A 23,119-nucleotide genomic window follows, 5' to 3' on the forward strand; every position below is an offset into this window, starting at 1 on the left:
CCGGCGGCGGCAGCAAGCCGCCAGAAATGCTCAATTCCAGAGCTGCCCCGTGTTGTGATAGCGGCAGCGGCCAGGTACTGTCCATCCGCCTACTATTTATTGGAATGAGTGGATACCAGGCAGTTGATGGGGCAGCTCCGAAACTGAACATCTCCAACCACTTGCTACCCCCGCCGGCACAGAGAACAGTTGATCGGTGGGAGTGTTAGGTGTTGGACCCCGGAAGATCAGACTTTGATGACCTATCCTAAAGGGGGCTTTACACGCAGCGATATCGCTAGCAAATTGCTGCCCGTGGCGCACGATATCGTTAACACCCGTCACACATACTTACTTTCCTAGCGACGTCGCTGTGGGCGGCGAACAACCTCTTCGTTAAGGGGGAGGTTCGTGCGTCGTCACAGTGACGTCACACTGCGGCCGACCAATAGAAGCGGAGGGGCGGAGAAAAGCCGCATTAACGACACGCCCACCTCGTTGCCGGAGGACGCAGGTAAGCTGTTGTTCGTCGTTCTCGGGGTGTCACACGTAGCGATGTGTGCTGCCTCAGGAACGACGAACAACCTGCGTCCACAACGACCTACGAGATTTTGAAAATGAACGACGTGTCAACGATCAACGATTAGGTGACTATTTTTGATCGTTAACACTCGCTCGGAGCTGTTACACGCAACGACGTCGCTAACGACGCCGGATGTGCATCACGAATTCCGTGACCCCGACGACATATCGTCAGATATGTCGTTGCGTGTAACGGGGCCTTTAGGCTAAGGCCCGCTTTACACTCTGCGATATCGTTACCAATATCGCTAGTGTGTGTTCCCACCCTCATCGTTTGTGCGACACAAGCAAATCGCTGCCCGTGGCGCACAAAATCCCGTCACACTACTTACCTGCCTAGCCACGCCGGCTAAGGTGGCGGTTCGTTTGGCGTCACAGCGACATCACTAAGCGGCCGCCCAATCAAAGCGGAGGGGCGGAGATGAGCGGGACGTAACATCCCGCCCACCTTCTTCCTTCCGCATTGCGGGCGAGACGTAGGTAAGGAGATGTTCCTTGTTCCTGCGGTGTCACACAAAGCGATGTGTGGTGCCGCAGGAACGAGGAACAACATCGTATCTGTAGCAGCAACGATAATCGAGATTAGGGGGGGGTGTCACCGATGAACGATTTTGAACGTTTTTGTGACGATTCAAAATCGTTCATAGGTGTCACACGCAACAACATCGCTAAAGCCAAATTCCGTGACCCCAACGAGATCTCTTTAGCAATATCGTAGCGTGTAAAGCCCCCTTAAGCCATCAATGTAAAAGTAGTGGACAACCTATTTACCTACACAATAGTACCCTGACTTAAAAGATGAGGTACAACATTTATGATAAGCTTAATATAACCCCCAAATTCTTTTTTTTACCTCTTAGAATTCTGAGGTGATCACGTGTGTGGAAAATGAACAATGAATGTAGAGACTTCACCGACGAAACGTACATTTTGGCTACCAGTCTGGAATCACTTTGGGAGAGTTCGCTGCAAAAAAACAAAGAGAAAACCTTCTTGGATGCTGAATAGATTCCCCATCCAAACAGAATGTGCAGCCAACGCTCCGCGGAAAGGCCTGAGATGGGATTTTAGTATTCCGCTAGATCTTGGAAATAAGCTTAGGTATGTAAGATCTGAAGAAGGGCCTACCTCCCGCTGCTGCTGTTCGCCTCTCACATGACCTCTTTCAAGTTTATCCTTTTTTTTTTGTTGTTGTATTAAATACAGACACACTTAAAGACTTTCAATACTAACAAAGTTAAGATATCTTAAAGGGGAGTTTAAACATGGCCTCTGATCTGCAGGCGGCATGGTACAGAGCACGAGAAGCCGTGACGAATAATATAAAGTTTTGCTGGAAATGATTAAGTATAACTCGTATTGCTTTAATTTTAATTTCAGCTAATTTTGGGACTAGTAGTCCAATAGGCGGTCCTTACCTGATATCTCTGTATGCACTGTTATAAGGAAATCTGTCAATCTCTATGTAGGACCACCCACTGGACTACAAAGTCTAGAATGAGGTGATCAAATGAATAGGTTGTACTCAATCCATACCATTTCTTGAAGTATTCCATTAAAGGACAGACAATTAAGGGTCACATATGAATTTATCCATAGAGGTAATGTCCTAGATGAAAGCCACAAGTGTGCAATTTTACCATCAAGCAATTGCTCCCCTCCATCATTGGAAACGGTAGGGTGATTTGCTCCTTTTGGACCTGTGATGTCTCCAGTTATTGGAGGTCTTGCTGCATCCTGGTAGTGCATTAGTTATTTTGGCCTGGGCAGTTTACATCTTCTGCCATTTGTCTGTGAGTATTTACTTTGACATGGAGTGGCGAGGATCTGTTGCTGCAGCCAGGTTCTGGTGCCCATGAATGGACTATAGAGATTGGATACATGTGCTAAGGTCATGATATCTCTACCCTAGGAACTTTTGCTGATATGCATCATCTGGATTTGAGGAACTATCCTAAGGACTATTGTTGACATCCATCATTTGGATTTGAGGAACTATCCTAGGGACTATTGTTGATATCCATCATCTGGATTTGAGGAACTATCCTGAGGACTATTGTTGATATCCTTCATCTGCATTTGAGGAGCTATCCTAAGGACTATTGCTGATATCTGCCGCCTGGATTTGAGGAACTATCCTATGGACCATTGTTGATATCCATCATCTGGATTTGAGGAACTATCCTAGGGACTATTGCTGATATCTATCATCTGGACTTGAGGAACTATCTCAAGGACTATTGCTGATATCTGCCATCTGGCTTTGTGGAACTATCCCTAAGGACCATTGTTGATATCTATTGTCTGGATTTGAGGAGCTATCCTAGGGACTATTGTTGATGTACATAAACAAGATTTGAGGAACTATCCTAGGGACTATTGTTGATATACGTAAACTAGATTTGAGGAACTGTCCTAAGAAATATTGTTGATATCCTTTGTCTGGAGGAGCAGAAGGACTATTGTAAATACAAATTGTTGCATTGTTAACCTGTCCAGATGATTAATACAACCCCCGACCTGAGATTTTCACCATAACACCCGATCTTTTTGTTTTCAGAGGAAATAGTGGGCTTCTAGAGGAGTCTGGAAGAAGTGTCTCCTCGCTCTCCATTGATAAAACTAAAGCTTGGTTGAGTCGAGATCATGTGTTTGGGGGAGATAGAAGAGATAGGTATAGGCAGGGCTGGTGTCAGCACCCAGCACACACGGGCAAGTGCTGGGGCCCTGGACAGCCGGGGGGGCCCACTCCCCGTAGTCAGGGGCGGTGATTAGTTCTGCAGTCCCTGGGCTGAGGTCCGGATCTCAGGGTGGTAACCCCAGCCGCACCTTCTTGGCTGCCGGCCCTCTAAATCCGGGAACTGCTCCCCAGCATTCACTACTGAATGCTGGGGTGCTTGTGTTCATCTGTGGGAGTAGCTACCATGAGACGTGCTGCGCTCCTGTCCCACAGATAAGAGAAAAGGCGCAGCACCAGGCAACGTCAAACGGACCCAGTGCTGTATGTGCCCCCAGATCTGTATGTGCCCCACCAGAGCTCTATGAGCCCCAACAACAGAGCTGTATATGCCTCCAGAGCTGTATGGGCCCCCCGAGATGTATGAGCCCCAACACCAGAGCTGTATGTGCTTCCAGAGCTGTATGGGCCCCCCAGAGATGTATGAGCCCCAAAACCAAAGCTATATGTGCCCCCAAAGCTGTATGTGCCCCTTTCCCCAGTGATGTGTATGCCCCCCAGTAATGTGCCCACCTAGTAATTTATATGCCACCTTGAAATGGTTATGCCCCCCTAGTAATGTGTATGTCCCCACAGTAGAATCAAGCAAGTGCGCTATACTTACCGAGTCTCCGGCGCAGTTGGAACGGCTCCCTGTTCACTCATTCTACCTCCTGGGCCACTCATTATTGCTCATCAATATTCACCACTTCACCCGCCCAGTAATGTGTATGCCCTCCAGTAATGTGTATGCCCCCTAGTAATGTGTATGTTCCCCTAGTAATGTGTATGCCCCTCAATAAACTATTTGACAAAGGGTTGGTCAAAATTGAGTAGCTCATTCGGTGAAAATGCATTACATACACCATAACCTGGAATGTTCCCATATATTAATACAGATAGTTTTGAAGACAGATGATGGCCATGAAATTCCATTATACTGGATATTGAATACACATGGATATATCGTATAGGTCTATGGCATTAACTTATAATAAAATATTAAGGGATTGAGCGTTTGTGGGGTCAGTAACAGGTTCCAGATGACAAGGCAGCTTATTGTTTAGTCTAATCTTCTATTTATCCCAAAATCAGTTCCTGTGCGAACAGACAGAACAATGGACTCAAACGGCAACCAGATATTACACAGAAAAATTCCTGGAGAAGGAGAAATCAGCTTTTCAAAAACATTCATGGATGAGTTTTTGTGTTTCTGTTATTGATTAAGGTGAAAAATCCCCCATACTAAATAAACGTGAAAGAGGGAAATCTGACTGTGGGATACTAGGAGAGATATGTGATAGCATATAGGGTATCTGCAATGTGGAAATATGGGGTGTCACTCAAGAAGGCTGCCATTAAAGGGATTAAAGAAACCCACTATGTAGATGACCAATAGGACCCATAGAGGGGGGCTCCCTCGGGGGTGGGATTTTATTCCAACCAATTACAAAATACTGATCATATTACCGAAATACAATGGCTTCTCATTAGAGATAGGTGGACCCAGAGTGTTAAAGTCTGGATCTGCACGGTTTCAGACGTACCCGAGTTCCGGGCCTGGAGTTCTCAGGCAATTCTGGCTAATGATCCATATCCGGCAACTCAGGAAATAAAAAAAAAAAAAAGGAAAAATAAAGAAAATAAGAATCACGCAAGTGGGCTATACTTACCGAATCTCCGGCACGGTTGTAATTGCTGCCAGGTCGCTCATTCTACCTCAGGAGCCACTCACTATTGCTCATCAGTATTCACCACTTCCCCCGCCCACAGGCAGTCCTGGCATCTGTGATTGGTTGAGCAGCCCTGAAAGAAGAGTGAGCAGCGTAGAGGCAGTTACAGCCATACCGGAGACTGGTAAGTATAACACGCTTGCTCCAATCCCCCTATCCCTTCCACCACCATCTTTAAGCGCCGAATACAGCCACTGCAGGGAAAATGTCTGTTCATGATTGTATTATCTGGATCTAATCCACTTGTGTGAGTGAAAAAGACCTATCCATATAACATTTTCTGATTTGTCTGTTTTAGTAAATAATTGTATTCCTCAGAATATACCGATTATACAACATCTTTTCTATGTGTTTCCTTCAAAATAAGACCTACCCCGAGCCCTAGCAGGAATTTCTGGCCTTCTTGGAGTAGGCTTAATAAACCCTACTCCAAAAATAAGCCCTAAGGAAGTGTCCAGACAGCTAAAAAAGTTAAAGAATACAGCAGAACACTACATTAAAGAAAGCAGACATCCCCAAAAAAAGAGAAGATATACCCAAAAGAGAGAAGACAGCCTCCTCCCCCCCCCCAAAAAAAAAAAAAAAAAAAAAAAAATCGCACTCACCAGACCCCGAACAACTACAGCTGGCAAGAACCGGTGGTGAAAGGGCTCTCACACAGAGATCTGCATTGCTGTCAGTTCCCTTGCCATTCTGCTCATACAGACACATTGGGTTGGAAGATCACTCCCCTTTCAATAAAGGCTGCTTTACACCAGACAATCTATCGTGCGATAGATCGTCGGGGTCACGGTTTTTGTGACGCACATCCGGCATCGCTGGCGATGCCGGCCTGTGTGACACCTCCTAGCGACGCAGTATAGTTCATTGTTTCCGTGGTAGCGCACGCCTCTCCGTGTGACACCCCGGGAACGATGAACAGCAGCTCACCTGCGTCACACGGCCGCCACCGGCTATGTGAAGGAAGGAGGTGGGCGGGATGTTTACGTCCCGCTCATCTCCACCCCTCCGCTTCCATTGGCCAGCGGCCGTGTGACGTCGCTGTGACACCGAACGTCCCTCCCACTCCAGGAAGTGGACATTCGCCGCCCACAGCGTGGTCGCACGAGAAGTACGTACGTGTGACGGGGGTTACCGACTTTGTGCGACACGGGCAGCGATTTGCCCGTGACGCAAAAAGGACGGGGGCGGGTACGATCGATTGTAAAATTTCACAATCGGTCGTACCGTGTAAAGCACCCTTTACTCTGCGCAAGTGATACTGCTTCCGGCCAGCAGGCGGAGCGACCATTGTGGAACGCAGGGGGACCTGATAACGACACTTGTATGTGAGAGCCCATTTACTTGCCAACTCAAAATGTCCAAGGTCTGGTAAGTGCGCTTCTCCTGGGGGGTGTCTGCCTTCTTTTGGGGGTAAACTTAGCAGTACATAGCTGTGTTTCTCCAAAAATTAGACCTACCCTAAAATAAGCCCCAGCAGGAATTTTTAGCTTTCTTGGAGTAAGCATAAAATATAAGCCCTACTTCAAAACTAAGCCCTAAGCAAGTGTCCAGGCAGCTAAAAAAGAATACAGCAGAACACTACATTAAAGAAAGCAGACATCTCCCCAAAAAGAGAAGATATACCCAAAAGAGAGAAGACAGCCTCCCCCCCCCCCAAAAAAAAAAAAAAATTGCACGCACCAGACCCCGAACAACTAGTGGTGAATAGGCTCTCACACAGAGATCTGCGTCGTTGTCAGTTCCCTTGCCATTCTGCTCATACAGACACATTGGGTTGGAACTCTGCGCAAGTGATACTGCTTCCTGCCAACAGGGGGAGCGACCATTGTAGAACGCAGGGGGACCTGATAACGACGCTTGTATGTGAGAGCCCATTCACTTGCCAACTTAATATGTCCAGGGTCTGGTAAGTGCGATTCTCCTGGGGGTGTCTGCCTTCTTTTGGGAGTAAACTTAGCACTTCTTGATTCTGTCAAATCAGGGTTGAATGTGTCGAACTGTGTAGGGGTGCACCCCTTTGGGGAAGAGTAAAGGCCCCGTCACACGCTACGATATATCTAACGATATGTCGGCGGGGTCATGTAATTTGTGACTCACATCCGGCATTGTTGAAGATATCGTAGCGTGTGACACCTCCGAGTGACTGTTAACGAGCAAAAATACTCACCTTATCGTTGCTCGTTGACACGTCGCTCATTTTCATAATGTCGTTCCTCCTTCTGTGCGCCGGTTGTTCATCGTTCCTGAGGCAGCACACGTCGCTACGTGTGACACCACGGGAACAACGAACACAGCTTACCTGCATCCCGCCGGCAATGCGGAAGGAAGGAGGTGGGCGGGATGTTATGTTTCGCTCATCTCCGCCCCTCCGCTTCTATTGGGCGACTGCTGTGTGACATCACTGTGACGCCGAACGTCCCTCCCCCTTCAGGAAGTGGATGTTCGCCGCCCACAGCGATGCCGTTAGGAAGGTAAGTACGTGTGATGGGGGTTAACGACTTTGTGCGCCACGGGCAACTAATTGACCGTGACGCACAAACGACGGGGGCGGGTGTGATTACACGATATATCAGCGCGTGTGACGGGGCCTTAACACCCAGTTATCGGTTTTCTGTAAGTTTCCAGGCAGAGGAACAGCATGAGACATTTGTATAAGAACAGATGCAATAAAATTCTTAACTCATGGAAAGTACAAAGATTTACTAAAATGGACGGGTCAGGAGGGGTCACATCTCCTCTTTAATTCTGAACGCACTTTCCTAAAAATGAATGGGACTATAAAATGGAAACTGAAACTCGAGGGTTCACGAAATTTGGAACCAGTATTCGGCTCTGTTCACACGTTGCGTTAGGAAAAACTATGAGATTTTCCAAATCTGAACACAATTGCTTTTTTTCCAGAGTGAAAAGGAAAACGACTGCATTTTTGTCAATAGTTCCAAATTTTGCAGCATTTTTTTTTCACCATAGAAAGCAAAAATGCAACCGCTGCGTTTTTGTTGCTTTCTTAGTGAATGAAACTAACTTTATTAGGCTGCTTTCACACATCCGGCTGTAGCAGTGCGGCACAATCCAGCGCTCTGCTGAAAAAACAAAACCGTTTTTTTTTGCCGCCGGTTTCGTTTTTTCCAGCACTGACTTACATTAGTGCCGTATTGTGCCGCATGGGCTTGCGTTCGGTCCGGTTTTTGACGCATGCGGCAGATTTAGTCGATGCCGGGGCCGGATGGAACGTTGCCTGGAACGTTTTCTGCTCCGGCAAAAAAAAACGCATTGCGCCGCATCCGGCCGCTGCGGCGCATTTTTCAATGCATGCCTATGGACGCCGGATGCGGCGCGATGCGGAAAAAAACGCATCTGGCCGCCGCATGCGGTTTCTTCCACTGCGCATGCTCAGTAGCATGCCGCAACCGGAAAAAAATGGACGGGCCGCATGTAAAAACTTATGCAAAGGATGTGGTGTTTTCGCCGCATCCGTTGCATAGGTTTCACAGCCGGATTGAGCCGCACTGCTCAAACCGGATGTGTGAAAGTAGCCTTAGTGAATGAAACTAACTTTATTAGGCTGCTTTCACACATCCGGCTGTAGCAGTGCGGCACAATCCGGTGCTCTGCTGAAAAAACAAAACCGTTTTTTTTTTGCCGCAGGTTTCGTTTTTTCCAGCATTGACTTGCATTGGCGCCGCATTGTGCCGCATGGGCTTGCGTTCCGTCCGTTTTTTGCCGCCTGCGGCAGATTTAGCCGATGCGGCGGCCGGATGGAACGTTCCCTGGCACGTTTTTTGCTCCGGCAAAAAAAAAACGCATCGCGGCGCATTTTTCAATGCATCCCTATGGACACTGGATGCGGCGCGATGCGGCAAAACCCGCATCCGGCCGCCGCATGCGGTTTTGTCCACTGTGCATGCTCAGTAGCATGCCGCAAGTGGCAAAAACCGGACGGGCCACATGTAAAAAACTTATGCAAAGGATGCGGTGTTTTCACCGCATCCGTTGCATAGGTTTCACAACCGGATTGAGTTGCATGGCTCAAACCGGATGTGTGAAAGCAGCCTTAACTATGCGCTGTAGGCACGTGACATATAATCTGCAGCAAAAATGCAACAAAAAAGCAGCAAAAAATCCGGCTGAAAGTGCAGGATTTGGCTGCAGCAAAAAAGTAGCAAAAAAGCAACATCTAGTGATTGTTTTGGCCCCAATCTCTCGGCCCTAAACGATACTCCACTGGCGTCTCATAGGAGTGGATGGAGGAAATGCACTGACATAAGAGTTATGTATCACCCCTCATTATCTTCTTACCACATCTCATTCTGCATAAAAAGCAAATATTGAAAGAACCGAGAACAAATTGTACCAATATTTCCTGAAAACACAACCTGACAGCCCCTCGTGTGCCGGCAGCCAAGACCCCGCACCAATGACCAGGTCCCAACCTTTCTGACAACTTCTGAATGACGGGTGCAGCTGTAGGCACCAAAAAAAAGGAACAGACCCTATAAGTAAATTCCATGCACCCACTAATCACGCACCTCCATAACCCGATTGTAGATTGTCAATCCTATATTTGATAAGATTTTTACAGCCCCTATAGGAGTTGTCACCTAACTTTCACAGTCCTGAAGAGCAAATGTGCCTGGGAATCTAGCAAATAAGGCGGCCGGGATATATCACTGCGTGAGTTGGATGATTGGTCATTTAGGGCTCTTTGGAATAATGAATGACAACCCCTGATAAGTAAACCATGACGGAAGTCACTCAAATGTCGTAGAAAGAGATAGAATTAAGAAAAAGATAGGAGTTTTAAAGGGTAAATTAACTTTTAAAATGTTACTCATAATTAGTAATGAGTGGGCACTACTATGTTTGGGTGCTCCATACTTATAACTAGTGATGAGCGGGCACTACCATGCTTGGGTGGGGGCGTGACTTGTGTGTACAGAGTATAATGGAAGAAATGGGGAACTTGAGCATTTTCCAAAAGATTGCCCCAAAAATGCTTGAGTCCCCATTGACTTCCATTATACTCTGTACACACAAGTCACGCCCCTGTGTCGCCCGGGGACCAGGGGGAACTCAGATCCGGGCCACGGGGTCACTCCTGTGGGTATCACGGTAGCGTGACCCGGTCTGTGATCCCAGGCTCCACAGTAAAAGGGGATTTGGTAAGGGAGATTGTCCGTGACGCCACCCACGGTTGTGGTGATTGTGGACACCACCGCTGCTCTTTATGGGGATCCCGGGAGTGATGGTATGGAGCAGCTTGGTTGTTATTTCTCCCCTCCGTGGGTAGGGGGTCGGTTGTCCCGGGGCCCGGTGATGGGGTAAGCAGGGAGCAGGGCGCAGTGCTGTGGTGCGGTGCCTGAGGGCACGGGCGTACTCACAAGTATTTCACACGGAGTCACTGGTAACTAGGAATTGCCGGTGTCCGCAGCCTTCGGTACGGGGGTGTTAGTGTCCCACACACGGTGCAGCAGCTCCTGTTGTTCTTTCCCTGCAGCCAGGTGCCTTTCTCTCCACTCTCTTCCTCTTTCTCCTCAGCCGGGAACGGGGAATCCACTCCCCTGCAGTGATCCGGGTCACCCTAGGTACCGTCGGGCCACTACCCTGCTCCGGCTACCTCTGGCCTCTTCCTCACTGCAGCCTGTCCCGGCCCTTTCGGAGCACGCTTCACTATCAGCCTGGGAGCTACAACTCCAGACTCCTCTTCTGTCTGTCTCTCCAAACACTCTGCTCCAGCCCCTCCCCTCTGCTTTTCTCTTACCCTGGGGGATGTGGTTTGTCCTGCTGCACCGGTGTGAGATCAGATTACCAAGGAGGATTAACTCTTTCTGTGACAACCTGGCTTTGCCAGGGCGTCACACACCCCCTTGGTAAAACACTGCCCGTCCTCGGGCCGTCTGGCCACCAACATTTATTAAAACTGGAAAAATCAACACATTACAATCATACATCTTCCCACATCGGGAGGTACGTTTTCTAAAACTTTAAACCGTTCTGCCACCCCACACCTGCGGAGCAGATGGCCTCCTCCTGAACTTGAGGGCGTTCAACAGGGGTGACAGTCCATAAAACAGTCAACTTTTTAACTTGTGGGTAGCCGTCCATGCTCCACTACCACTGCCGCCACTCCCAGTACGGGGCACGGGTTCCGTGCTCTGCCTCCTGCTCAGAAGCCAGGCCCACTTGGATGCCCTCGGCGCCGGCTACAACCGGCCTCGCTAACTGCCGAGGGCTCCATCTCTCACTGGCCTGCTCCTCCTCTCTGCAGGTGCACTCCGGCTGCTCCACAGCCGTGACGGGGTACCTGGGAGCGGCTGGCACCACATCTGGGGCAGACTTCCAATCGGGTGCCACCTCCGTTGCGGCCGGGCGGACTGCCGGAGCCGACGTCATCACCGTGGCGGCTGGGCGGACTCCCGGAGCCGGGTAAGATGTCATCGGGGTTGCGGCTACTGCTTGTCCAGGAACGGAATTAGGCAAAGTCCTGGCGTCCCTGCCTTTACAGTCCTGGTCACATGAACTGCGGTTCCTTCTTCCTGCTCCCCCTTGGTACTCGGGAGCAGTCCTTCCAGCAACTTTTAAAGTTTTCCTTTCGCTTCCGGTCCTCCGGAGCTTCACTTCCGCCCGTGTTCTCAGTGGGCGGAGCCTCTTTTTTCGCGCCCACCGCTTGGGGAAGAAGGCGCTGGGCGGGAGATTTTCGTGCCCAAAATGGCGGCAAAGATGGCGACTTTCAAAATTTTTGCAGCGGATCACCGCTGACAGTCCAGAACAAGGCGCACTTCCTCCAGGTAACTGGATGGGTTCGATCCTGTTCGTGACGCCAAAATGTGTCGCCCGGGGACCAGGGGGTACTCAGATCCGGGCCACGGGGTCACTCCTGTGGGTATCACGGTAGCTTGACCCGGTCTGTGATCCCAGGCTCCACAGTAAAAGGGGATTTGGTAAGGGAGATTGTCCGTGACGCCACCCACGGTTGTGGTGATTGTGGACACCACCGCTGCTCTTTATGGCGATCCCGGGAGCGGTGACAGGGAGCAGCTTGGTTGTTATTTCTCCCCTCCGTGGGTAGGGGGGTTGGTTGTCCCGGGGCCCGGTGATGGGGTAAGCAGGGAGCAGGGCGCAGTGCTGCGGTGCGGTGCCCGAGGGCACGGGCGTACTCACAAGTATTTCACGCAGAGTCACTGGTAACTAGGAATTGCCGATGTCTGCAGCCTTCGGTACGGAAGTGTTAGTGTCCCACACACGGTGCAGCAGCTCCTGTTGTTCTTTCCCTGCAGCCAGGTGCCTTTCTCTCCACTCTCTTCCTCTTTCTCCTCAGCCGGGAACGGGGAATCCACTCCCCTGCAGTGATCCGGGTCACCCTAGGTACCGTCGGGCCACTACCCTGCTCTCGCTACCTCTGGCCCCTTCCTCACTGCAGCCTGTCCCGGCCCTCTCGCAGCACGCTTCACTATCAGCCTGGGAGCTACAACTCCAGACTCCTCTTCTGTCTGTCTCTCCAACACTCTGCTCCAGCCCCTCCCCTCTGCTCTGCTTTTCTCCTACCCTGGGGGATGTGGTTTGTCCTGCTGCACGGTGTGGGATCAGATTACCAAGGAGGATTAAGGCTATGTGCGCACTAGACCGTTTTTCCCGCGGATTTACCCGCGGATTTGCCCCGGAAATTTCTTGAGAAATGTCTGCAATCTTTGTGCAGACATTTCCCATGAAATTCAATGAGAAAAAAAAATAGCTGTGCGCACTGTGCGGATTTTTCTCAAGAAAATTTCTTGACAAAATTTTCTCGAGAAACTTTCTTGAGAAAATGTGCATGTCCATTAATTTCCGCAGGTACCTGCGGTATTCCGGGGGTATTCCGCAGGTAGCAATGATGTGCGGTATACCACCGGAATAGCCGCGATTTACCTGCGGTAATGCCCATCGCTGCCTGCGGTTTTGCAGGAAGCGATGTCATTATGCCAGGAAGAGGAGCAGAGGAAACACACGTCACACTCCCTGGACGCCGCACAGAAGCACTTCCGTGCGACCTCCAGGTGTCTGTGCAGTGTGTGTCCTGCTCCGGCCTCGCGGCTGCCTGCACTGCAGTGTCAGTGTCTGCCCGCAGTGTCAGCAGCTTGTCACCCGACAGCGCAGGCAGACACTGACACACGGCAGTGCAGTGTCAGTGTCTGCCTGTGTCAGTGTCTGCCTGCGCTGCCGGGTGACAAGCTGCCGATACTGCGGGCACACACTGACACACAGCAGTGCTGGCAGCCGCGGGGATGACGATCGCTGCTGTCAGGAGGTGAGATCATTACCTGCTGTGACGATCTCCTGCCTCCTGACGTCAGCGCTGTCACTGCTGTCTATGCCTGTCTCGCGAGCGGCCCGAGACTGTCACTAGCGGTGACGTCACGGGCTCTCGCGATAAGTCAGTGACAGCGCTGACGTCAGCAGTACAGGAGATGATCACAGAAGGTAATGATCTCATCTATGCTCCTGATGGCAGCGCTCGTCATCCCTTGCAGTGAGCTGACCTATTGATGTTAGCTCAGGTCACTGCATTGCTCTCCCAGCCAATGGGGAACATTCTGTTTTTCATTGACTGGGACAGCGACTATGGTATGGATCGCCGTGCCCCCCCCCCCTTATTGGATTACGCCGGACGTGGAATTGATTGTGCTCTTTTCAATAAATTGGTTAAAGAGGGAATGTTTTGGGGAGTGTTTTTTCAAATAAAACTTTTTTTGTTGTCTATTTTTTAATTATTACTGACTGGGTTGGTGATGTCGGGTATCTGATAGACGCCTGACCTCACCAACCCCAGGGCTTGATGCCAGGTGACATTACACATCTGGCATCAACCCCATATATTACCCCGTTTGCCAACGCACCAGGGCGCGGGATGAGCTGGGGCAAAGCGCCAGGATTGGCACGTCTAATGGATGCGCCACTTCTGGGGCGGCTGCAGCCTGCTATTTTTAGGCTGGGGAGTGTCCAATAACAGTGGACCTCCCTAGTCTGAGAATATCAGACCCCAGCTGTCCGCTTTACCTTGGCTGGTGATCCAATATGGGGGGGACCCCACGTTTTTTGTTTTAAATTATTTATATAATTTAAAATAACAGCGTGGGGTGCCCACTGTTTTGGATTATCAGCCAAGGTGAAGCTGCCAGCGGTGGTCTGCAGGCTGCAGCCGTCTGCTTTACCCTAGCTGGCTACAAAAAATGGGGGGACCTCACGTCATTTTTTTTTAATTATTTATTTATTTTATGGCTAAATACAAGGCTAAGCACCCTTTAGGCTACTTTCACACATCCGGCTTGAGCTCTGCGGCTCAATCCGGCTGTGCAAGCTATGCAACGGATGCGGTGAAAACACCGCATCCTTTGCATAGGTTTTTCCTTTGCGGCCAGTCCGGTTTTTGCCGCTTGCGGCATGCTACTGAGCATGCGCAGTGGCAAAAACCGCATGCGGCGGCCGGATGCGGTTATTGCCGCATCGCGCCGCATCCGGCCGCCATAGGCATGTATTGAAAAATGTGCCGCATCGGCCGAATGCGGCGCGATGCGGTTTTTTTTGCCGCACGAAAAAACGTGCCAGGCAACGTTCCATCCGGCCGCCGCATCGGCTACATCTGCCGCATGCGGCAAAAAACGGACGGAACGCAAGGCCATGCGGCACAATGCGGCACTAATTAAAGTCTATGCAGGAAAATCGCAACCGGCAGCAAAAAAAAACGGTTGCGATTTTCATGCAAAGTGCCGGATTGTGCCGCATAGCAAAAACCGGAGGTGTGAAAGTAGCCTAAGTGCCACATGAAAGTCACTAAAGGGTGCCAGCTTAGAAAATGCAGGGAGGTGGAACATTATATAGGTTTTTCTCATCTATCTATCTATCTATCTATCTATCTATCTATTCATCTATCTATCCCTCTATTCATCTATCCATCTTTCCCTCTATCCATTATCTGTCTATCGATTATCTTTATTATTTATTGCAGGGACAAACCTGCGGTAAATCCGCGGTAAATCCGCGGCAAATTCGCGGCAAATCCGCGGCAAATCCGCGGCAAAAACGCATGCGGATTTGGTGCGGATTTTTTCCGCAGGTCCGGAAATCTTTCACTGGCAGAAGTTTCTCAAGAAATTTTCTCGAGAAACTTCACATTTCTAGTGCGCACATAGCCTAACTCTTTCTGTGACAACCTGGCTTTGCCAGGGCGTCACACCCCCACCCAAGCATGGTAGTGCCCGCTCATGACTAGTTATAAGTATGGAGCACCCGAGCATGGTAGTGCCCGCTCATCACTAGTTACCAGTACTGAGCACCCGAGCATGGTAGTGCCCGCTCATCACTAGTTACGAGTACTGAGCACCCGAGCATGGTAGTGCCCGCTCATCACTAGTTACGAGTACTGAGCACCCGAGCATGGTAGTGCCCGCTCATCACTAGTTACGAGTACTGAGCACCCGAGCATGGTAGTGCCCGCTCATCACTAGTTACGAGTACTGAGCACCCGAGCATGGTAGTGCCCGCTCATCACTAGTTACGAGTACTGAGCACCCGAGCATGGTAGTGCTCGCTCATCACTAGTTACCAGTACTGAGCACCCGAGCATGGTAGTGCCCGCTCATCACTAGTTACCAGTACTGAGCACCCGAGCATGGTAGTGCTCACTCATCACTAGTTACCAGTACTGAGCACCCGAGCATGGTAGTGCCCGCTCATCACTAGTTACCAGTACTGAGCACCCGAGCATGGTAGTGCCCACTCATCACTAGTTACCAGTACTGAGCACCCGAGCATGGTAGTGCCCGCTCATCACTAGTTACCAGTACTGAGCACCCGAGCATGGTAGTGCCCGCTCATCACTAGTTACCAGTACTGAGCACCCGAGCATGGTAGTGCCCGCTCATCACTAGTTACCAGTACTGAGCACCCGAGCATGGTAGTGCTCACTCATCACTAGTTACCAGTACTGAGCACCTGAGCATGGTAGTGCTCACTCATCACTAGTTACCAGTACTGAGCACCCGAGCATGGTAGTGCCCGCTCATCACTAGTTACCAGTACTGAGCACCTGAGCATGGTAGTGCTCACTCATCACTAGTTACCAGTACTGAGCACCCGAGCATGGTAGTGCCCGCTCATCACTAGTTACCAGTACTGAGCACCTGAGCATGGTAGTGCTCACTCATCACTAGTTACGAGTACTGAGCATCCGAGCATGGTAGTGTCCACTCATCACTAGTTATAAGTATGCAGCACCCGAGCATGGTAGTGCCCGCTCATCACTAGTTATAAGTATGGAGCACCCAAGCATGGTAGTGCCCGCTCATCACTAGTTATAAGTATGGAGCACCCAAGCATGGTAGTGCCCGCTCATCACTAGTTATAAGTATGGAGCACCCAAGCATGGTAGTGCCCGCTCATCACTAGTTATAAGTATGGAGCACCCGAGCATGGTAGTGCCCGCTCATCACTAGTTATAAGTATGGAGCACCCAAGCATGGTAGTGCCCGCTCATCACTAGTTATAAGTATGGAGCACCCGAGCATGGTAGTGCCCGCTCATCACTAGTTATAAGTATGCAGCACCCGAGCATGGTAGTGCTCGTGTGACGCCCTGGACTAGCCAGGTAGTCACAGACATAACACCACACACACACCCTCCCCTGGATAGTTAACACCAGTCAAACAAAACCCTTGTTGCTTCCCTCCAGGGTCTGATGTCCACACCAGGTGGGGTGGAGTCAGGCGGTTGGCCCCACCCACTGAGGAGTTCACAGGTCTGGAAGCGGGAAAAGAGACAGAATTGAGTAGACAGTGGAAGTGTGAGGAGGAGAGAACTGTCGGTGTCTGGGTAGGGACCCGGACACAAACAGCAAAGTCGGCAGACGGTGGTGGCCGTCTGCAGGAGTTAGTGGGCCTCTGCGGAACTGTAGGACCGGGGTCGGGCGGCGGCCCGCCAGTACCGAACCGGGGAACGGAGTGAAGCTAAGCACAAAGGCAGGGCCATCAGACCCCGACTAGGCTTGGAGCCGCCGATAACGGTCAAATCCGAAAGTGACCGGAACTCCAGGGGTTTCCTAACACCCAAGACCTGACAGAAGGCAACAGTCCACACCGTGAGGATACACAGCCACCACCATAGGCTAGAGATCCAAGGGCCAGCGCCTGCGGGCAAAACGGGCTCCTTCGGTACCTATACACCGGGGAGCGGACTACCGTTGGGAAACCACAGGAGTCAAAACATTCTAAGGGAAAGACAGCCACCACCAACCTGTCCGGGGAGAGCAAAGACACTGCAGCCGGCTGCGGGACCCGTCCATCCAGCCGTTTGGTTTACCAGAGACTCTGTGAATTTGTGCCTGAGTCAGTACCACAGTGCCATCCGGCACCGCGCCGCGCTGCCCCTGCAACCCTGCACCCCAGCCATCCAGCCTCCCCGTTCCACAACCGGAGCCCGTGATCACCAACCCCTACCCACGGAGGGGACAGCATCCTAGCTGCTCCCTACCATCTCTCCCGGGATCCCCGTTACCAGCAGCGGTGGTGCCCATCATCATCACGTCCCGTGGGTGGCGTCATGAACTATCTCCCAAAACAAACCATCCCTTTCACTCGTGGGCGAGGAGCGCTGCTCGAGTCCCCGGGTCCGGCCCACCGCTCGAGCCACCGAGCAGCCGCAGCAGCCGCGGACCCGAGCGTGGCGAGCGCAGCCCCTCCGCCCGCAACACTCGCTCATCACTAGTTAAGAGTACTGAGCACCCGAGCATGGTAGTGCTCACTCATTGTTAGTTATTATATGCTGTAGCCACGGATTAGTCATTTTTTATGGCTGGGGGTCCCAGTCCTGGAACAGAAGGGGTAAGTAAGAGCAAAGAAATATACGGGCTCAATAAAAAGTCTATGGGTCTGTATACTGGCCTGCTCGTTTTTGCTCCTTGCTTTGAGCAATTTGTGGGGGTCTGAGAATCTGGATCCTTACTGACCAAAGCAACATCAAAACTTTATTAAAGTTAAGTTCCCCTTTAATAACAATTTATTATTTATTAATATTTATTTATTATTTAGTGGTTAGCTGAAGCTTTGCTTCCTTGGTTCACATTCCAAAAAGGACAACATCTGCGGGGGGTTTGTATGTTCTCCCCGTGTTTTGGTGAGTTTCCTTCCACTCTTCAAAGACATACAGTTACAGAATGTATAGATTGTGAGCCCCAATGGGGACAGTGATGATTATTTCTGTAAATTGCTGCAGAATCAGTGCTGCAATATAAATGAGTGAAAGAAATAATAAACTTTCTATGGTGAGTGACAATTATCACCAGATATGAGTGATTACACTCAGGGTCCGGGAAGTGATTTGTGTGTGATACAGCTTATCTCCAAATATGATTTGTGCTCCAAAACTACACAAAGTAGAACATTAAAGTACAGGCGGAAGCTTAAAGGGGTTGTCCACTACTTTTATATTCATGGCCAATCCTTAGGATAGATCATCAGTATCTGATCGTCTGTGATCTGACAGCTGGCACCCTCGCCGATCCGCTGTTCTCGGTGGTGGAGGAGGCAGGCATAATAATGCCCTTATTATGCCTGCACATAAGGGCATGCAGCACCCAGGGATATGGGGTACTCGGTTCAGGGCAGAGTCTCTATTGGGAATGTCACGGTGGTGGCCGTTACCCGGTTCCGTGCCTTGGGCCCTTTTTGTAATGGGGATGTTTGCAGGGGATTTGTGAATAAAGTTACTTGTGACGCCACTTGCGGTGTTGCGGTTAAGTGTAGGGAGCCGCCGCTGCAGGTTTTGCTGGGGCTAATGGAATGTGCAGCTTTGATGACTTGAGCCCTCCGCAAGTAAAGTATTACCCCAGCGGGTGTATGGTGCAGTGAGCGGAGGAAGGAGTCCAGACAGGTATTCAGCGCAACTGGTTTACTCACTTTTCAGGTGTTAACTGGTTGCCCGAGGCCGGATGGATTCGCCTCCAGGTCCCCTTCGTCCCAGTGCCAGTCTGGTGTTCTGGTACCTTCTTCCCCTGGACCTGTCTCTGATAAGTGGGTCCCCGTGGTATAAAACACTGGGGGTCCCCGTTCTGTGGTTTGTCCACCTCTGTCCGCCTGATGGTAGCGTGAACCCTGTGGGGATGGAGTCTCTGGTCCTGTCCCCGACTCTCTCTTTGCTACTGAGTCTTCGGATTCTTTAGGGTCAGCAAGGTCCTTGATGGTCCCCTTTGCTGTGCAGGTGTTAACAGGTCGGCTTGAAGCTCTTTCCTGTCCTAGGGTCCTGTACCCCGTCAGTGCGTAGTTCCGGGAGTACTCCACCGTAATCGACCGGCAACCAACTCTCCTGGGTACCAGGTCACCATCAACCCGAGCCAGAACGTCACTTCACTTCCACCTTCCACAGTCACCTCTTGTCTCCTACTGACTTCCTGTGTTCCCGACTACTCTCCACAGTCTGCCCCTCCCACCTGGTCAACTAGTGGATTGGAGTGACTCCACCTCTAGGCGGCCATCCATTGGTCCTACCCTAGCTAAGTACCATTGTATGGGGTATTGTTGGGGAAAACTGGAATTACCTGGAGTTACCGGCACTGGGGTTCTGGGTCCCTAAGGGGGTAGGCCCTGCATCCTGGTGGGGATGCAGAACCTTGTAGCACCCTGATGGTTTCAGTGGCGCCACAGGCACACTGGTGCTCCCTTGATGCCCGCCTGTGCCTTGTGCATCGTCACTATCATGCCCCCCTACTTCCATAAAAAAGCCGATACTTTACAATGGCAGAATCATTTACATTTTAGGGGTGACACATTCCCTTTAAATTTGCAAATGTGCAGTCTAATGCCACATAGTAAGCAATGGACACTTATTAAAAGACTGGCAAAAGTCCCAACACTCCACAGTGTAGTAGTAAAGTTGTCAGACCCCGCAAATAACACTCATATACGGGGGTCTGACAACTATATCCCATGCAGGACTATGATGGAACCCAACTTGTATCTCCGATGACTTGAATGAATGCGGAAATGGCCATGATTATGAGGTCCTGGTGTCACCTGCTGCATTATTATATGTCACACCACATTCTGCCTGTCACGGACCGGAGTCAGCCCCGCACCATCTGGTCAATGTCAGCCAGTGCTGGCACCGGGATCAAATTATCCCGCACAATGACAGATGAACAGTGACCTGTAACCTCTCGTCCCAGTCAGTATGGGCCCGGCCTGGGATTATATCCGAGCACCAGAGACCATGACGTGATTGACACATGTATACCAAGTCACCCAATATACTGTTACTGACCTGTGTGACGTGCTGTAAAATCAGGGGGGAGTCATTAGTCAGTAGGAACAGGGCTTATGGACCACACATATATATTTACAAGGGTTGTCTAGTATTGGAAAATTAAAGTCTATCCTCCACTTGAAACAGCGCCACTCTTGCCTATAGGCCATGTCTGGTATTGCAGCTCAGCTTTCATAAACATTTCTATATTTTATATTAATAAAGCAATACAGTTGTTGCAAAATTACTAAATCCTTAAAAATATCCGACGAGATTCCTATTGGTTGGAGATTATTGGCCACCGGACGACCCCGCACCCATGGGTGCACTACAGCGGCACCATTCCCTTATTATGGGATGAAACAGTAACGCAGACATCTGGCGTCTGACAGCGGAGTTCAGACAGGCACAAAACAAACTTCCAGAGTCGCTGCCAGTTTTTTTTTTTTTCTACCCGGTGACCATTGGTCCCATTTTGACAGCCCACTTCTCTGTATCAGATCTCCGGTGTTATGTATCATTGGGAAGTTCCCATATCACAAGGGTTAAATAAATCATTAACCCCCTATACACTGGTGGATTGGCCATATAAAATATCACAGCATTGATTCTACGAGATTAGAGTGTAAGCTCTGCTGCCTGGTGAGATGAGTGCTGCACTATAGTGCCACAATAATGTATACATTATAGTGCAGTAATGCACTCAGATACACATTAGATTGCAAGCTCTTTGGCCAATGTGCAGATGACATGTAAATGCCATAATGCAATCAGATACACATTAGATTGCAAGCTCTTTGGTCAATGTGCAGAAAACATGTAAATGTCACAATAGATTGCAAGCTCTTTGGCCAATGTGCAGAAGACAGATGCAAAAGCCATAATGCATTCAAATACACATTAGATTGCAAGCTCTTTGGCCAATGTGCAGAAGACAGATGTAAATGCCATATTAGATTGCAAGCTCTTTGGCCAATGTGCAGAAGACAGATGTAAATGCCATATTAGATTGCAAGCTCTTTGGCCAATGTGCAGAAGACAGATGTAAATGCCATATTAGATTGCAAGCTCTTTGGCCAATGTGCAGAAGACAAATCTAAATGGCATAATGCATTCAGATACACATTAGATTGCAAGCTCTTTGGCCAATGTGCAGATGGCAGATGTAAATGACAATGCATTCAGATAGACATTAGATTGCAAGCTCTTTGGCCAATGTGCATAAGACAGATGTAAATACCATATAGCATTCAGATAGACATTAGATTGCAAGCTCTTTGGTCAATGTGCAAAAGATAGATGTAAATGCCATATTAGATTGCAAGCTCTTTGGCCAATGTGCAGAAGACAGATGTAAATGCCATAATGCATTCGGATACACATTAGATTGCAAGCTCTTTGGCCAATGTGCAGAAGACAAATCTAAATGGCATAATGCATTCAGATACACATTAGATTGCAAGCTCTTTGGCCAATGTGCAGATGGCAGATGTAAATGACATAATGCATTCAGATAGACATTAGATTGCAAGCTCTTTGGCCAATGTGCAGAAGACAGATGTAAAAGCCATAATGCATTCAAATACACGTTAGATTGCAAGCTCTTTGGCCAATGTGCAGAAGACAGATGTAAATGCCATATTAGATTGCAAGCTCTTTGGCCAATGTGCAGAAGACAAATCTAAATGGCATAATGCATTCAGATAGACATTAGATTGCAAGCTCTTTGGCCAATGTGCAGAAGATAGATGTAAATGCCATAACACATGATTAGGGGGGTGTTATTTGAGGGGGGTCCATACCTGCTTCCTGAGAGCCTCGAAGGCGGCGCTGATGGTGTGCACCCTGGTCCTCTCCCTGGCGTTGGCCAGGAGCCTCCGGGTCTGCTGGATGGCTTTGACCTCTGCGGTCTCCCCCAGCCTCTTCCTTGGAGATGCACAGGGCTCTGGACTGTTGTCATTGTAAGTCACTGACAAGTAGGAGGTCTCTGGGGGTCGGTGACACACCAGCACCCTGGACTGCACCCTTTGCTCCCCAATCTCCAGCCCTGCAGAGGCAGCAGTGGCAGGCATGAACCCCTTTTGCCCAGAAAGCCCCCCACTCAAGTCCAAGGCATCCTCAGCAGCCACCCTCCTGTCCATCACAGAGGGAGCAGCCGTCTCCTGCCCTGGGCTAGCCTCCCCTTTGACATGACCACCCAGGTCCACTTGGAAAGTTGGGTAGCCATTGACTTGCTTGAGGAGCTCCCTGTTCTTCCTCTTCAGCCTCTTGATGTCCTTCAGGCAGTGGCTCTTCCACTGGGGGTCCTGCAGGATCTGGAGGCTCCTCATAGTTGGGGGGCAGTGGTGGTGAGGATGGCGAGGCTCCTGTGTCGGGCAGTCGCGCTGTCATCTGCTGTCCCGGCCGCATTGGCAGCATACTTGGTGAGTGCGCACTGAGCTCCCCATCTGTGTTTGTTTAGCCTCGGCTTACACAGAAGCCCCTGTTAGTGAGATCAGTCAGCATGCCGCCGCTGCGCAGCCAGGAGGCTCTCCAGCCCAGAGCCGCACACAGCAGCCGCTCTTTAAAGGGGCAGGAAGCCTTTTTCTCCCCTCTCCCTGTGTAACAGCTGCCAATCCCCTTCTTTGTTCTGTGAATGTGAATAAGCTGCTTCCTTTAGAACTGAGGAATCCCAGGAAAATGAGACATGATATTATTATTGTGCAGCCCACCCTTTCACTGCCGGAGGAGGGCAGGGTCCAAGATCAAGCTAAAGAGAGAAGTATGCAAAAGATGAAACACACCGGGGAGTGCGAGCCAAGAAAGCAGCCAACAAGGGGCACAACTCAAGAGGGTGGCA

General features: G+C 50.0%; 1 protein-coding gene across 1 annotated transcript in view; it reads right to left on the bottom strand.

Moving 5' to 3' along the window:
• The window catches only part of ATOH8 (atonal bHLH transcription factor 8), a 100,483-nt gene extending 77,571 nt beyond the window's left edge, over positions 1-22,912 (bottom strand). The window contains exon 1 of the mRNA XM_075332681.1: positions 22,083-22,912. Within this exon, the coding sequence (XP_075188796.1) occupies positions 22,083-22,610 (528 nt within the window). The 5' untranslated portion in view covers positions 22,611-22,912. The remainder of the gene's footprint in view (positions 1-22,082) is intronic.
• Between the last annotated feature and the right edge of the window lie 207 nt (positions 22,913-23,119).

The sequence above is a fragment of the Anomaloglossus baeobatrachus genome, chromosome 1 (genome assembly GCF_048569485.1).
Source record: "Anomaloglossus baeobatrachus isolate aAnoBae1 chromosome 1, aAnoBae1.hap1, whole genome shotgun sequence".
Lineage (NCBI taxonomy): Eukaryota > Metazoa > Chordata > Amphibia > Anura > Aromobatidae > Anomaloglossus > Anomaloglossus baeobatrachus.